Source organism: Dermacentor variabilis, chromosome 1, assembly GCF_050947875.1.
Source record: "Dermacentor variabilis isolate Ectoservices chromosome 1, ASM5094787v1, whole genome shotgun sequence".
NCBI classification, from domain to species: Eukaryota; Metazoa; Arthropoda; class Arachnida; order Ixodida; family Ixodidae; genus Dermacentor; species Dermacentor variabilis.
The window spans coordinates 200,043,109-200,060,942 of record NC_134568.1 but is presented as its reverse complement, the minus strand read 5'-3'; the positions used below and the strand labels follow the sequence as shown (position 1 = coordinate 200,060,942).

At 45.9% G+C, this 17,834-nt stretch overlaps 1 protein-coding gene across 7 annotated transcripts in view; it reads right to left on the bottom strand.

The window, feature by feature from the left end:
- LOC142590832 (serine/threonine-protein phosphatase 4 regulatory subunit 1-like) overlaps window positions 1-17,834 on the bottom strand; it is a 125,137-nt gene that overhangs the window by 39,028 nt on the left and 68,275 nt on the right. For 6 of the 7 annotated variants that reach the window (XM_075703243.1, XM_075703237.1, XM_075703265.1 and 3 more), the window contains 5 exons: window positions 10,704-10,985; window positions 7,834-8,043; window positions 1,284-1,832; window positions 795-982; window positions 397-536 (listed from right to left, as the gene is read on the bottom strand). In XM_075703243.1, the coding sequence (XP_075559358.1) occupies window positions 397-536; window positions 795-982; window positions 1,284-1,832; window positions 7,834-8,043; window positions 10,704-10,985 (1,369 nt within the window). The remainder of the gene's footprint in view (window positions 1-396; window positions 537-794; window positions 983-1,283; window positions 1,833-7,833; window positions 8,044-10,703; window positions 10,986-17,834) is intronic. The other variant, XM_075703250.1, reaches the window with a different exon arrangement.

Below are 17,834 nucleotides of genomic sequence, written 5' to 3'. Positions count from 1 at the left end.
GCTGTGCTGCACTGTCTGCGTATGCATGGGCGCGTCTGCAAGCGTACGTGTGGCCTGGGCCACAGGGACGAGGCTGACAGTGCTGACGACATAGAGTGAGCTCGGCATGTGCGTATTAAATAAATCCTGTTATTTTGTGAATGCTGTCAACTTTCTTTTGTTCGACCTACATGTCGAGGTAAGTTTTTTTTTTTTTCTGGCTTCAGAATTTCGGGGGTAGGCTTAGACTCGGGACCGGCCTAGATTCAAATAAATATTTTTTTTTTTAATTGTATTTTTTCCACACTTCGGACATTTGGGGGTCTGCTTAGAATCGAGGCCAGCCTAGATTCGAGTAAATATGGTATGCACAAACTCTTGGTATAGCAGCAATAACTTCAATTTCACAGAGCTCACCTGCCACTTCACCAGCTTCATTAAAAGCCACAGAAGCTTCCGTGACTGAAGAAGAAAGCAAGAGGTTACATTCTTGATCGGCAGATGTCAGCGAAGATAAAGAGGCCGTCCTAATTCTTAGAGTTGAATCACCAGAGAGCCTGAAAATTACACAACAGAACAGGGTGAAGGTTACAAATCAACTGAACCAATGAGGTGGCAAACCTATAATGTGCTTTTTAGAACCAACAGACTGGTCAAGCAAACGAAGTCCCCGTAACTTAAGCATACAATGCCTGAAACACAAATTTCTTTTTTTTTTGCTTTTTCTTTAAATTAGGTAGCTCCTAAGGAAATCACTGGTGGATATTGCGAGTAGCAAGGTCCAGCCTAGTAAACCCTGAAAATTTACATGTTACCTTTCATTAGGAACTGTGCCGTCTTGGCCTGCAGATGAGACAGCCATGGTAGCACTCTGCTGGAAATCACCACCTAGCACTTCAACACTCAGGTCAGAAGAGAAACAACGGTCGTCTTGGTCCTGAGACTTCGCCCTGACATGTACAGCTGTAGCCCGATCTCCTAAAAACTCAATGTCCACTTCCACCTAGGTAGCAGAATGACAAAAGCCCCAGTCACAAACTGCAGACTCCAGAATTTTCACTAATCCAAACATAAAATTTTCTTAACCAAAATGAATATCACGATTAAATTTGCATGCTAAGGAAGCAGAGGTGAAATTATGCCTGTTTCTTCATGGATGAAAAATCATTTAGCACAATTGGCAACCGATATTAAATTATCTTCTTGCGGAAGAAAGCTCACTAGAGCATTATTAGTGAAGCCTGCGCTGCAATGGTTTAAAACTCTGAACACACAAAAGGGTTAAATTCAAGCAGATAACCCACCTCTGGAATAGGCACCCGCCAGAACTGGAATGTGTTGAAGTTGCTCTCTGCTCCAGAATCCAAATGAAGAACTAGCCTATGCCTGTCTCCTTCAACAGACAGAGGCTCCTTAATCCCAAAGTTCTGAGTACGCTCTTTTTGCTCCCCTGATACATCTTTTTGAGGCTCGTTTCCTTCAAACAATCCTTGTGCAACATCTTTTTGAGGCTCGTTTCCTTCAAACAATCCTTGTGCAACATCTTTTTGAGGCTCGTTTCCTTCAAACAATCCTTGTGCAACATCTTTTTGAGGCTCGTTTCCTTCAAACAATCCTTGTGCAACATCTTTTTGAGGCTCGTTTCCTTCAAACAATCCTTGTGCAACATCTTTTTGAGGCTCATTTCCTTCAAACAATCCTTGTGCAACATCTTTTTGAGGCTCGTTTCCTTCAAACAATCCTTGTGCAACATCTTTTTGAAGCTCGTTTCCTTCAAACAATTCTTGTGCAACATCTTTTTGAGGCTCGTTACCTTCAGATGATCCTTGTGCAGCTGAGATGGAGTCTGCCACCTGCAAAAACAGTAATTCTTGCAGGCAGCTACAATGCAGAAACAGTGCTACACTGCTAGGTGATAAACTACCTGAACTATACTTCATCTCACAAGTCGTTTACAGCACTTTGGAAGCTGTACGACTCCTTGGCCAAAAGGAAGGCCGTATGCCCTGAAAATGTGTTCATCCGCACTGCAGCCTGCGCTCAGTGTCTGCTTGCCATCCTGTCGATATAAGTTCCACAACTGATCACACAAAAAAGTTTCGGTATTTTAACCAACCAACCTGAATGTGACAGACCTTCCTTCATCTATATGCTTTCTCAGCAGTTCCTTACCACCTCCTTATCCATTAATAAGGGCAAACCCCCTTATATATGTTGACCAGCGCTACATCATCTGCAGAGACTCTGGCATTTGCTTGCGGCCACCATCACATAGCATACTAGAATGGAGTAGTAAATTAATGATACAGTGAACAATTGGCTATTTATGACATTCCGCATTTCTAACGCATCACCAGTGCTGATGCAGTGGCAGCCATCTGCTTACTGAAAATTAAGGCTCCTTCATGACTCAACAATGCCTCTATAGTCCTAGCCGCACTAAACTACACCCGATCTCAATATTCAGATGCCTAATAGACATGCTTAATGCTTGGCCCACAGCACAAGACGAGACTATGCAAGGGCTGATTTCACCATTTATTTCTTGGTGTCGAGGCAAAGAGCAAGTAATAGCGCAAATTCACATCGCAGCGGGCAGTCTGCACTCTATGGGCACTGCCATGTTGGTACGTAATCTACAGGATCATGGGTACCGGCACTCACTTACACAATTATTAACGCGATAATATAATATGATAACGCAGCCCCATGTCGCAGAAAAGTCAGCGTCGGCGTCATTTTTACAAAATTAATTTTGACCCATGCATACTCAACCACGTAGGCCCTCTATGTAGCAAAAGGAAGTTACTGAAGTAATTGAATTTCTGAAGGTAAAATATGTCAGAAAAATCGAAGTACAACTTACAAACAACCTACAGACATGATAGCGTCTGATTGTAATTTGGGTGTATGAGAAAACATAACTCTGTTAAACAAATTCACAACACAAACCCCATTTCCAGCATTTCTACCATTCATAGAGCGGCCATGGCCTCCCAAGATTTGCGCACGCCGGTGCATGCAAATCTCAAAGGCCATAAAGCGGGGCACCCAGCTTCTTGCAACACTTCCAGATGGTGCTTGCCTCTGCCACATCGTAGACTTACTGTATATATTCCCCTAGGGGAGCAGAGTTGCGTGTCTAATTGAATGTACTGCTTGTGCCCCTGTTCACCAAATCTGGTCACATGCACAAAAAGCATTCTTTTGTGGGAAAGCATACTACACGGCTGCGCTTGCATTGCCGCCCGTGGGCCCCCCTCGTCGCGAGCCTCTGCTTCTGCAGCCTCTGCCACGCCATTGTTGGATGTGTCGTGTTGGTGTGTTTAGTGCAATTCGGATGGACATTCTTTTTGCCCTATGGTGCAGCGTCAAGATTAATATACGGTGCTTCTCAGTTCTATGCAATGTTTCTCAAAATTTTGTAATCATGACTTTTGTCTATTTACATTGCCAGTTTTACTAGTGAAAGTGAAGAACAAGGCAGCACCATATCTGCAACTCGCGAATCTAAAGCAAAACATTGGCAGTGACGAGTTTTGAACCTACTACCTGAAGCTCAGATTCCGAGAGTATTCAACAATTTTGTTAACCAGCCTTTTCTGTCCCCTGCAGTATCATATACCGTACAAACCTGCATATAATATGAATCCGCATATAGTACGAGGTGAAATTTTTGGGATGCGAAATGGGAAAAAAAGTCCGTTATAATAAGAGTTAGGAAAACTTGAAAACATTTAAATTGCACTCCGCACTTCTATCACCGTCTTCCTCAGCTGTGCTCTCTTTGGATAATTCTTTGTCGGACATACTTCTCAGAGGTACTCATCCTCTGTGCCATCGAGTGGCTTCTTGATGCCGCACTTCTTGAATGCGCGATGCACGAAGTCCTCTGGTATGCTGGCCAATGCGTTCCCAATCCACTTGCATAATGCGACTGGCGAAGCCCGCTTCAGCCACCCGGTCGGCGTCACTACAGGCTCACCTGCATAATCCTGCGCATCCAATCTATGCAACACCGCTTGACCACGTCTTTGAACGGCTTGTTTATGCAAACATCTAAAGGCTGCAGCTGAGACGTCGTCCCAACTGGGATAATGACGAATTCAGTGCCAGATTCACGCAACAGCCTCTTCACTGAGTCGGCCAAATGGCAACGAAATGCGTCCAGCATGAGGATGGACGGGAACTACAAGTGCGCCGGGCCGCCTACACCAAACTGACTTTATCCAGTCGAGCACAAGGCTCTCGTTCGTCCTGCCTTTCTCATGGCATCTCGTTGCCAGTTGACCGGACAAACTTGTTTAGAGCCCTTTTCATGCAAGGTGAGGGATGGCATGTCCAGATAAACCGGCGTTTGGTCAGCATTGCCAATTTGCCCTAGCTGGAAGTTCTTGGACTTGCGCAGCGAAATAACGTGGCACTGGAAAGCCACAAGCAGCTCTTGAAATGATTCGGGCAGCTTTTGCGAAATCGAAGTTCGGCGGCGTAAGCAAAAACCAGCACGGCACATGTATCGATAAATTCAGTGCTTGCTTGCTTTGAACGCGGAGCTCAGTAGCCCTTTTGCTATTGCAAGCTCCTTAGCTTTTGCCTGCATAAACTCCACGCTCACAGCTAGATCACAGCTGCTGGCGTATGAACTCCGTCAGGGCAAGTTTGATTTCCGGGAGCGTCCCACTCTTCGGGCCGCGAAAGCTTCGTTGCGTTCCACTGCACACGGAAAGGGCTTCCTTCTGTCGAAGCCATCCGTGAATGCTTCCCTCATTGACGCCAAACTGCCTTCACACTGTTGCTAGTGTAAACGTGACCACTATCGTTGCCGCTCGCCATTTGTTGCGTGCCCATGAGTGCAGACGAGAAGAATCGAAAGGCGCCCTTGATGTTGTTGATTAAAACCATTATGAAGCCTACAAATAATAAAGCCGAGGCAAGTTTGGTTGTGTTTTTTTGTTTTGTTTTTTTTTTTTGTTTTTTTACATGGAAGTGCGGAAAGTGATGAAAGGAATAAAATGGGGCATCTGCTTAAGAATGTTGGGTACGTGCAGACCGCTTGGTATGTCTTCAAGAATCGTTCGCGTAGCATTCAACAGATGGTAAGCGCCATCATCATTAGCTAGATTTGGCATACAACATATCGCTGCGACAAGTTCAGGGTGCGATCATTACACAGGATAGAAAAAAAAATTGAATTTTGACGACAAAATTCAGGGGTGCGATCATTACGAGAGTGCGATCATTGTGCAAGTAAATACAGTACATATTGTTCCTCCGCTCGACCAACCAACGCGACATCACGAGCAAAGGAACATTCTGACTAACGCCAGCCGTGTCAGGCATCGGCCCAGTGTGGCAAAGGACATTGGCCTGCGTGGTTCCGACGCAGTGTGGGCGTCGACCTCCAACGAGAGCAATGAGGTCGTGGTCTTCCACAGAGACCCGTGTGGCACAGGACGTGGTCTGGGCCAGTCGGCCATTGTGCTGCTGACGTGGCCAGGCAATCACCTTTGTTGCACAGGACAACAACCGGTTTCGGCAGCGTAGGATTGGACGGGGGCTCGGGAACACAGCCACAGCGACGCAGTCGAGGCTCAGGAGCTGGAGTTGTCGCTGTCTTATTTCGCGACCACATCAGCAATGCCAGCTCACCTCCGCCTGACATCTCCTTTTTCTTAATTTCTTCTTTTTTCTCGCGCTTCACGTGCATCTCACCTGCTGGTCCTTTCTCCGTTTTGTCCACTCCTTACAATGTCCAATTCCTTAGCAGGGTTATATCAAATTATGCCCTATATCAAACTGATAGGGGTATTTTGCAAGTTCGATATAGCCAGGTTCGACTGTATTACAAATTCGGCTAAAAGTAACAGCACCGCAACTCGTGCGCGAAACAAGCAGCGAGTGTCGTAGCTATCATGATCACCATGTCGAGTGCTAACTCCTTCACCACAAACTTCAAGAACTTCACAACAAAGGTTTGGCGATGTTCGCACGAGATCGAACGATGAATGCAGCTAGCGACGGCGCCAAGAAGTGAAAGCAGTTTCCACTGCAGGACAAATTGGACGTATTGCAGGAAGCCGACGCAGGGAAAAAGCAAATCAACGTGTGCAGACAGCGTGGCATTGCCCTATTGACCGTCGCGACTATTTTGGAAGACCGAGACAAAGTTGTCAAGCTTCACTGGGAATCGCAACTCGTTCCTACGAGGAAACGGCTGCGACTGGGAAACTTTCAGAATGTGGCCCAAGCTGTTCTCGCGTTACCTGAAACTATTATGTAAAACCGTAACCGTAAAATTGGCTGCTGGCCGATGTGACTGGCAAACTTTCCACAAGCAATCGATGAAACCTTGCCACTAATATGTTTGTATGAGTAGCTAACCGGCAATTGGTTCCAAGATCATACATCTGTCGTTCAGACAATTGTCCAAGTCAGCTACTGCTATCGGGAACAGTCGAGAATTGAGAACACTCAAGAATCGCCCAAGACAATTCTGATTTGATTAACTCTGTCACGCAGTGAGAATTAAGGAAAGGTCCATATCTCCAATTTTCACTCGGTTACACGACTCGTGTTCCATTTTTTTTTTCTTCCATTTTGCGCAGCCAGATTTCAGAAGGTGCTTTGTTTATTTTGGTGTGGCAGTTTGAAGCACATTTCGAGGAGGCTTGCTTTGGCCGGAGTGGTCTGGCGCTGTTCATTCTCGGTCATTCCAGTGGACCTTCTCAGGGCCAAGCAGCAGGGAAGACCACCAGCAGAAAAAGCGGCGAAGCCTATCCCTCCAATCAATCAACGATGCAGTTTAACTAACGCATCCAATCGTCCAAGCTGCGTCGGACCACTTCACTTCTGGATTCATTGCCTGGCGGCGAAGGTGCTGTTCCACCAGAATGCATGCCTATCATCAAGCCAATGAGTGCTCCATGCCTATCAATGGACGGCGACCAGCTCACTGGCGAAGAAAATACAATTCTGGGACTCTCTGTACTTTTGTGGAAAATTGTGCAACATTTGGCCTGCAACCTGGCCAACATGCTCTTCACAGAGCAGCAGAGAAGGATATCTTGGGAAAGAAAGGCAAGCAAAGCACTTCAGACTAAAGGAAATACACTCCAGGAGCCCTGCATCACATGGCACACACCAACGACTACAGCCCTGGTGTCTTTTGATAAAGTAAAATCTAAGGTAAAACTTTGAAAGCAGTTTTCTCAAAACTTTTTCCTGCCTCCTGCTCAGCTTGTCCCACTAATTTCTTCACAATTTCCTAGGTGTATTTCAATTCCGTTTTGGTTACTAGGCTCTTTGGAGTGTAGTTGAGGGTGCGACATTTTTGCTTTTCCAATGCAACCTTTTCTGACTTGATTCAACTAGCCATTCAGTCTAGATTCCTCTTATACCATCACATTAAAGAATAAGAAAATCATGTGGTAAATAAAAATTCAAAGATTGTCACGCCCCCAACTATTCATTTTGAAATGCACAGTGCTTCAAACGAATTTTCTATCACATTTTGTAAGTCGTTTGAGCTTGGAACAAGCCCAAGATAAAGGCTTGTATATAGAAAAGTTGCAGAGATATTCTATGATATCACAGAAACATTACCACTACCTCTGCCAATTTTTATTAAAATCCATGAGGAAATAAGTTGATTTCTAAAGCCCTGTCTCCCCTTAAGAAAATAGTAAACATGCCACGTCAGTATGCCTTGAAGCCTCTCACGCCCCTGCCCGGTTCTCATAACTTTCACATCATGCAGGTAGCAGAAACAAGCATGCGCACAAAGCGGGCACCACTCCCAGCTCACAAATGAACAGCCCTAGCAAGCATGCATGCATGCATGCAGAGACAACCTACTGCTTCCGCACTGCAGCCTGCAGCAATGTCTTGTGGCTTATCAGGCACTACCACAATGGGAGGGCTGCTCTTAGGGCCACGAGCACCCTCTGCCGTGGCCATACAGGAGTTGGCACGGCAGGGCTCCCCCTTGTCATCTTCACACACTGTCTGCTGCTCTCCTTTCTCTAGCAGCGCAGAAGCCACTTCATCTTCATCCACTGCAGCCACCTGACACCACAGCACACTGTTAGGGCCATCACACCACAATAAGTTACAATGCTACTTCAATGGCTTCAGCCAAGATACCTGCAAATGCAGCTTGTAAGAACTGTTGATCAAAAGGAATTCAAATGCAGATCTATATAGGCTTCACAGTTGTTAATATAGCTAGCACTGCACAGCACCGCTCTTAAAGGGACACTAAAGGCAAATATATCAACGTGAGCTGTTAAAATACTATTCCAGAAATCCCTCGGCACATGTTTTGTGCCATGAAAACACTTTTTAAGAAGTAATCGCTTCTCAAGGGTCCGAATTACTTTAGCGCAATTCAAATCACCCACCATGAAAAAGCAAGTGCGACATTGCATAAGCTATCACCGCCCTTTACTGGCGTCGGTGAGTAAAACCACACCCTACAGCTGGCACTGCCGTTTTTTACATAAAATGTGGTAGCACAGCTTCACACTTGCTATCCTCCATGACAGAAATAAATGGTGAAATCAGCCTTCGCTTCGTCTCACCTCACATTGAATACAGTACAGTCGAAAAATATCAAGAACGAAAAATCCGATGCTTATAATCGATCATCGTTATATCTGGACTGCCGTAAAAAAAAAAAGAAGAAGCTGCCGAACACACCCTTCTAGCTCCGAAACCAAATTTGTCACTTGTGATACAAAATTGATATTCAAGAAAATTGTGTGTGAAATGGAACGTTTATTTATACCTCTAGACAGCGTGTCAAGCGTTGGCCGCGCTGAAATAGATATCTGCACTTGCTTTCGCGGAAGTTTCAGGTTCACAACCGCGGTGTGCATAGAATCCAGTGGCAGCTATAATTTAGCGTGCATGAAATTAATGAGCGGCTCAATCGACAACAGTGCACTTTACGTGAACACTGCTGTTGGTGTCAAAGATGGGCCACTGTCAATCGCGTCGTCACCTCCATTGCACAATGCCGTAGTCTGTCGCGGCAACGATCGCCCTGTCGGAGATTCTTCGCAGAAAAAGGCAGCACTATCTACTCGGAAACTCACAAACTCTGTAATGTCAGCGGCTGCTACCGTGTTGGTTTCACATGTGGGGGATTTCCCCCTGGCGCACAAGGTCCACCATTTCAACTGATTGACATGGCCACTGGTTCTAGCCTTCATGATTGTGGCGCTTGTGATTTTCAGAACAGTCGTTGTTGGCGCACCCACTGCTGCTTCGGAGGTGCATTTCAGCGCTCGCCGAGGAAGAGAGGGAGATTATAGAACAGGAGCGCAGGCAGGATTCGCTTCTCGCTCAATCATGACCAAATCGTGCCCTACGCTTACCTCAATTTCTTGCTTACCAAAGCTCTGTTCTCTATAACATTGACGCCTTATGGCATTCTGAATATCAATACCACTTTAGCTTGACTTTAAACAAAGACAAACTAAAGATGAATTCAATGATGAACACTGCAATTGAATAATTTACTGCAAGAAAATATATGCAGGCATGCAGTAAAGGCATGTTGCAACAAAACCGTTTTATTCCAATTATAGCTTTAGTTAGTGTTGCACGGTCTAGACTCAAATTATTTAATTCTAGATCCGTATACTCAATGCCAAAGGGCAGCGGACTCAACTTGTGTAAGAAACGCAAATGCAGATATCTTGAGGTGCCCAGACCTGCTCATCCCTCCTCCCTTGCTAAGGGCACATGCCACTTCTCACTTTTCAGTGAGGAAATGCAAAGAGCTGCTATTCCAATGATACTGATGGGGTGAACCCTTTGCGCTAACGGCACTAAATTTTGGCTCAGATTTTTGACCAAGAACAATGCTTGCCATTGTTTTTAAAATTGTTTCTAACACTGTATGCCATGGAGAAGCAATGGAGGTGGTCGACTAGAGAAAGTGACCTTTCGGCAACACTGCTGCGCTATGCAAATGCATGGTCTAAACGCCACCAGAATACAGCCAAATTTTTGGGACACTGCACTTTTCTAGGAACTCCACAGACTATCTTGCTTAGCTTCGGAAAGTACCTCAAGGTGTGCAACGCACACACACATGTGGCTCCCTCTATAAATCTGCAAGCTGTTAGTGTTAGCGCAAAGCGGCGCTCAGTGGTATCTGTAGAGGGTAGTGGCTGCACCCCTACGTGGTGTTCACTGTAAAGTAATTCAGCCGTCGAGGATGTGTACTTCATTTCACTACAGGCAAGTTTGGTGTAGTGGCGTTCGTTGTAGAGGCGTTCAGAATACATATAAAATACAGGAATCCTTTGTTATACAGGCCACTTTGTTGTAGAGGCATTAGACTACATCTTTTTGTTCAAAACTGTATGTCTGCACCTAGTGCACAGACACACATGTTGCCAGTGACAACCATTATCAGTAAAATTGCACTCTAGGTTTCACAGCATGTTCCATATGCAGTAGACAGAAATGCAGTGCATCAGCACTCCAGCAACAGTGCAGCAATTGAGCATGCCTTTACAGCTAGATGAAACCATGCAACATCTCAAAAACACCTCAATAAACACCTCTGACTTTTATACAGATGCAACTATTATCACAAGGCTTGTTTACAATACATTGGCAATCATGTGTAAACAGAAAAATGCACCAGGGTGCACATTAGAATCAGCTACACACCGGCATGTGCAAATAGATAAAAGTATTCAGGTGCTCACCTCGCCACAGCGCACTATATCTGTAGCTGGAACCACAACAGTGCTGGCAGGAGGCGAATCACTGGTATGGATGCTTTCCCGAAGACCAGGCTTCTCCAAAGGCAAGGGCAATGCAGGGGCGCCTGCTGGGCTGGGTGCCTCTCCCTCAATAAAATCATCTGACCGACATTCTGGCGTTCGCACACTAACCACCCCATCCTCACTGCAGTAGAGCCCTGTGCGCAGTGGGTCAGCAAATGTCGAGATGAATGGTCCCAGAGCTTGGAAGGCAGCTATCCGAACCTGCAATGAAACTCAAAATTTTAATACATGAGAACTTCAAACAAACTTCAAACAACTATTTTACAGTTGAATTGAAAACGAAAATACGTAGGCACTTGAAGGCTATGGATGTAAGTGTGAAATTACAATCTTACAATATTTTGCCACTCCAGAGCATACTTTTGCGTTTTCAGTGCACTCCAGAAGCAACTCGTACAAAAAGTAACATCCTGCACCTGGTGTGCCATCTATAAAGAGGTCATCTAAAGACAAAAAAAAGTCAGTTTCTCCCAAAAGGCAAAGCATCGATAGTGACAACAAATTAGTGGACAGCCATACGAAGTAAGGATGGTAGTTTTACCGGCTGTATAAACTTGCAAACATAAGCATCCTAACTAAATTAACAAGTATGGTGTACCGCGTGCACAAGCAACCGTGAACAAATCTCACTATAATCGTGGAAACTTGCTGTAAAAGCATAGGAGCTTAGCGCACAATGGAAGACTGCATGCTTCCTTCCCCATTTTCCTCCACTGTGTGCACAAGATTGAGCCACAATCACCGGCTCACCCTCACACGCTTTCACTTGCACATACAGCGTACAGCACGCAGCTCCAATTTTATCACCCTTGGACTTTATACGGAGCCTCATGGCAACAGCGACGCAGACAGCAGAAATGTGCCTGGAGTGTCCAAACAATTGAGAAAAAAACGTAAATTTCTGACTACTGGTGGACAGATCGCAATGCTGCTGTCATGGCAAGGCGGGTCAGCCATGGCAAGCCAGTACGACAGGTCCATCTGCAATTTGACAGGTGAAGATTTATACATACCTGACTAACATGATGGAGCAGCATCACATTCCGTATGTATTCCAAGTGTGATAAGAGCCTATTGCACCATGCCCACTCTGCGCTTTGGGTACAAATGAAAGCGTACAAGGGTGAGGTGAGAAGGATGGTGGCTTCATAAGTGAAATCTTCACTTGCGGTATCGCGATAAAGTGCACGTGACGGTGGGGCCGGGGGGAAGGGGTTGGCGGCATGCACCTAAAAAAAAAGTCAACCTCAACTGCCCTGACATACTCTCCACCTGTGCACAATGCCTCAGTGTTACGTTTCACTGCTCTAAAGAGTTTTTTTTCAGTTTCGATGAAGGTCACCTACATCTCAGCATCAGCTGACACTTCGCTTTGAGCTCAAGCTCCTTCAAAGAAGACACGGCACAGTTCCTTTCCGCATCATTCCTCAATGCAACAGTCCTTTCTGTTCTCATCCTTGTTTTGCCACGCATTTGCCCCATGGACCATTTGAAGCATCTTCTAGGTCAGTTGTACAGTCAACGTCCAATTTTTTTGACCTCCTAGGGGCCGCGAAAACGTCCGAAAAAATATGAATGCGTCTTTTATTGCCCTTAAGGGCTCAAATTGCCCCAGGCACACCCGGTGGTCGTACTGTGACAGGAGATGGCGGGTGCACATGTGTATAATTAGGAAATACGGACTGTCCCGTGACAATTGTCCATTTCCATGCTTAAGCTTGAGCACGTAACATTGCTGTACTGAGGTGAAGCTGACTTTCGGGAACTGGCATTATGCAACACGCCGTGCTTCCCGAGCTTCGAAGCCAATCACGAGGCTTACATAGGCGGAGTTGGTGCCATTGCTGACAGCGGCGCATTCTTTCAATGAAAACCACAGCACCGGATGGTGAGGAGCTTAACAGCGAATGTTGAAGCAGCTAGGCCACGCGTTGCCACAGTAGTGGCTACGGTAATCAGCCAGCAAGATAATCAAAATGGAGGCAATGGTGGCTTTAATGCCGTTCCGGACCTGCAGTCGCGGCAAAAAGTTCGGAAAATCGGACTGCTAAGGGTTCTTGCGTCCGAAATTTCAGACGTTCTTATACATTCAACTCTAGGAGTATGTGTTGGTGCCATGAAGCAGTCCGCATTATTGGGCACGTCGCAAAAAATTGGGAGCCGGGAAGATCAGCCGCTGACTGTACACTGGCAACTCCTCCAGCAGACGGCACGGCGTCAAAGACAATTCGTTACAATTCCTCTTTTTTTACTCAAGCCAGCATTAGGGAGACTTGTTCCCTTTCAATAAAGTGAGCTAATTTTCCCTGATAGTAGCACGAATTCCCGGAGTTTTCCCAGAGTATTTGCAGATTATTCAAAATCCTTAAGAATTCCCATTTTTCCCGGTTGGCAGACACCCTGGGCTGATTCTTCTGGACATTTCGCCCGTTGAGCACTGCGCCTTTAGGAATACAACTTTGTGGTGTCGTTCAAGAGCAGTCGTCGTCACACTGACGCCCGTTCATTCCTCAATGCTGACATATTCTCAGTCGGTGCAAAATGCCTCAGTGTTGTGTTTCACTAAAGTTTGTTTTCGTTTGAATGAGGGTCGCGTCGCCTGCATCTCGGCGTCAGCCAACACTGATTTTTGAGCTCAAGCTCCTTCAAAGAAGAGCCAGCACAGTTCCTTACCACATCATTCCTCAATGCGACGATACTTTCTGTTTACGCCCTCGTTCTGCCGCGTGTTCGCCCCACGAACCATTTGAAGCATCCTCTCGGTCAATTGCACAGTCAACGTCCAATGTTTCGAACTCCCTAAGGGCCACAAGAATGTTCGAAAAAGATGAATGCACATCTTTTAGTGCCCTAAAGAGCTCAAATCCCTACAGCCACGTCCGAAAAACCTCTGAAGGCCCACGAGTACACTTATTAGGCATATCAGTGCTTGTACTGCAACAGGAGAGTGTAGGCGCACGCGTGTTTAATTAGGGAATACGTACTGTGTCCCATGACGATTGCTCCTTCCCACACTTAAGCTTCATTGCATTACTTCACGTATGCTCCAGTCCGTAACATTGCTGTGCTGTGGCAAAGCTGCCTTTCAGGAGCCGGCATTATGCAACGCGTCGTGGTTTCTAAACTTCGAGGACAGAGGCAGAGTCAGTGCCGTTGTTGACAGCGGCGAATTCTTCCAATGCAAACACTGCACCAAACAGGAAGGAGCAGAATAGCAAACGTCGAAGCAGCTAGGCCTCGTGTCGCCGCAGCGGTGTCTACAGCTGCCAGCGGATCTGCGTGTGAGGGCGGCAGTTCGAGGCAGCGAGATAATGAAAACGGCTGCATTGGCTTTGATTAATGCCGTTTCGAACCTGCGGTTGCGGCAAAAAGCCCGGAAAATCGGACGGTGAAGGGTTCTTGCGTCTGAAATTTCAGACGTTCTGATACATTGACTATGGGGTACATGGTGCTGCGAAGCCATCTGCATTATCGGACATGTCCCAAAAATTGGGCATCCAGAAAATGGGTCGCTGACTGTACACTGGCAACTCCTCCAGTCGACGACATGGCGTCAAAAACAATTCGCTACGATTCCTCTCTTTTACTCGAGCCAGCGTAAGGGCAACTTTCACTCCCTTCGAATAAAATGACAGCCAATTTTCCCTGGTAGAAGCGAAAATTGCCCCAATTTTCCCAGAGTATTTCCAGACTATTCAAAATCCATCAGAATTCCCCGGTTTTCTCAGTTGGTAGACACCCTAAACAATGCAATCATCTTACCCTCGATCCGCTTTGTCACTGTCCGTATTTCTCAAGGCAGCAGTCGCTTTACTGTTCATGATAAGGTGCTCTACAAACTATTACTCCAGGCATGGAGCACGTTTTCTGCTAGTTGTCCCAGAGAGTCTCTGCTCCGATGTTCTGCACGCTATGCATGACGATGCGACATCCAGCCATTCCTTACGAACGAACGCTACACTGCACACAGGAGCGCTTTTACTGATCCAAGATGTACAAAACTACGCACTATGTTGCTAGTTGTGAAACATGCCAACGTCACAAGTGACCAACCTCCGCTGTCCCAAGTCCCCTTCGGCCACTGACAACGGCCAGTACGCCATTCAAGCAAGTCAGCATTGACCTTTTCGGTCTGTTTCCGTTATCTAATAGGAACCGTTGAATAACTGTCCGGGTGGACAACCTTACACGATACACAGTAACTGCACCCATACCCTATTCCACTGCAGCTCGGGTGGCGGTCTTCCTGCTGCATACCGTGGTACTTTCTCATGACCCCCAACGTGTGTTATCAGACATCGTGGTTGCCAGTTCACTGCTGATGACCCATTGAAGAGTTACTTCGTTCATGCACTTCACAGTTCTGTCATTCCACGCCATATCATGCACAGACCAATGGCCATACAACGAACACTGACCATGTACGTCACAATAACAGACGACGTGCTCCCCTTCATCACTTGCACATACAACACGGCGAAACTCGAAACCACTAACTATAGCCCATTTCATGTCCTGTATGCAAGGTTACAGCAACGCCTTCTGGACACCTTACCCATTATTCTGCACAATGATGATTGTGTGTCGAAGACCTACTGTCTCGCCGAAGAAGGCCATCAACTAGCTCGTCTTTGTACTCTGGCCTTGCAAAGTCATTCGAAAAAGCGATACGATGACAGTTACAAACAACTATCGTTCGAAAAAGGTGACTTGGTTCTTCTTTGGACATCGAAACGCAAGCTTGGATTGTGTCAAAAGCTCTTGTCACAATAATCAGATTCATTTGTAGTGGTGGCATGCCTAAGCGAACTTGCGTAGTAACTCGCCTCCTGTGCGATGGTTGGCCATCAAGCAGAATGCAGCCGACTCATATTGCTCACCTGAAACCTTTCTACCTTGCTTGTCCATCCTGATTTGCCCTATGGGCTTCACCTGCTTGCAGCGAAATGTAACGGAGATACGAAAGGCAGAGGAAAAACAGGACACAAAAGCGCCAATGTTGCCCCGCTCCCGACTTCAACTGAGGCTGTAGCTGTGCTTTGGCCCTTCTAGGCCACTACTGCAGCACAATAGAAGGCACCGGCCTATCGCTTGTGGATTGTTTAGACTGTATTGAGGACACCATGGTTAAGCACGTAGCTGCCAATAAAAACAGGCAACATTGCTGCAGTACTTTCAGCCAAATAAGTATGTACTTTGTGTAAAGCTTCAAGTGAGTATTTACTGTGCCACAATTGGTTCATTGATTGATATGTACAAGTATTTTACACATTCTTTACGTGACTTTATATATAGAATAAAGACTTTTGAACTATTTCGCTATCACCGCACTGTTCGATATATTGAGGTCCAACTGTACAAGGGTGCCCACAGCTAATGCACACAGCACTAAACCCCTCTGCATATCTTAAAACAACCAGAATACTTTTCAACATTAGTGCAAAGTATGTTGAACATCTAACTGTAAACCGATACAATTATTGAAATGGACCTATTCTTGTTTGTGTTGGCTGTGTCAGCATCTGATGAAGAAAACAGCTTCATAGCTATAATGGTAAGCATCATCATCATCATCATCAGCCTAGTTACGCCCACTGCAGGGCAAAGGCCTCTCCCATACTTCAACTACCCCGGTCATGTACTAATTGTGGCCATGTTGTCCCTGCAAATGCCCACCTAACTTTCTGCCGCCCCCTGCTACGCATCCCTTCCCTTGGAATCCAGTCCGTAGCCCTTAGTGACCATCGGTTATCTTCCCTCCTCATTACATGTCCGGCCCATGCCCATTTCTTTTTCTTGATTTCAACTAAGATGTCGTTTACCCGCGTTTGTTGCCTCACCCAATCTGCTCTTTTCTTATCCCTTAACGTCACACCCATCATTCTTCTTTCCATAGCTCGTTGCGTCGTCCTCAATTTCAGCAGAACCCTTTTCGTAAGCCTCCAGGTTTCTGCCCCATATGTGAGTACTGGTAACACACAGCTGTTATACACTTTCCTTTTGAGGGATAGTGGCAACCTGCTGTTCATGATTTGAGAATGCTTGCCAAACGCACCCCAGCCCATTCTTATTCTTCTGGTTATTTCAGTCTCATGATCCGGATCCGTGGTCACTACCTGCCCTAAGTAGATGTATTCCCTTACCCCTTCCAGTGCTTCGCTACCTATCGTAAACTGCTGTTCTCTTCAGAGCCTGTTAAACAATACTTTAGTTTTCTGCAGATTAATTTTCAGACCCACCCTTCTGCTTTGCCTCTCCAGGTCAGTGAGCATGCATTGCAATTGGTCTCCTGAGTTACTAAGCAAGGCAATATCATCAGCGAATCGCAAGTTGCTAAGGTATTCTCCAACTTTTATCCCCAATTCTTCCCACTCCAGGCCTCTGAATACCTCCTGTAAACATGCTGTGAATAGCATTGGAGATATCGTATCTCCCTGTCTGACGCCTTTCTTTATAGGGATTTTGTTGCTTTCTTTGTGGAGGACTACGGTGGCTGTGGAGCCGCTATAGATATCTTCCAGTATCTTTACATATGGCTCATCTACACCCTGATTCCGTAATGCCTCCATGACTGCTGAGGTTTCGACTGAATCAAACGCTTTCTCGTAATCAATGAAAGCTATATATAAGGGTTGGTTATATTCTGCACATTTCTCTATCACTTGATTGATAGTGTGAATATGGTCTATTGTTGAGTAGCCTTTACGGAATCCTGCCTGGTCCTTTGGTTGACAGAAGTCTAAGGTGTTCCTGATTCTATTTGCGATTACCTTAGTAAATACTTTGTAGGCAACGGACAGTAAGCTGATCGGTCTATAATTTTTCAAGTCTTTGGCGTCCCCTTTCTTATGGATTAGGATTATGTTAGTGTTCTTCCAAGATTCCGGTACGCTCGAGGTTATGAGGCATTGCGTATACAGGGTGGCCAGTTTCTCTAGAACAATCTGACCACCATCCTTCAACAAATCTGCTGTTACCTGATCCTCCCCAGCTGCCTTCCCCCTTTGCATAGCTCCTAAGGCTTTCTTTACTTCTTCTGGTGTTACCTGT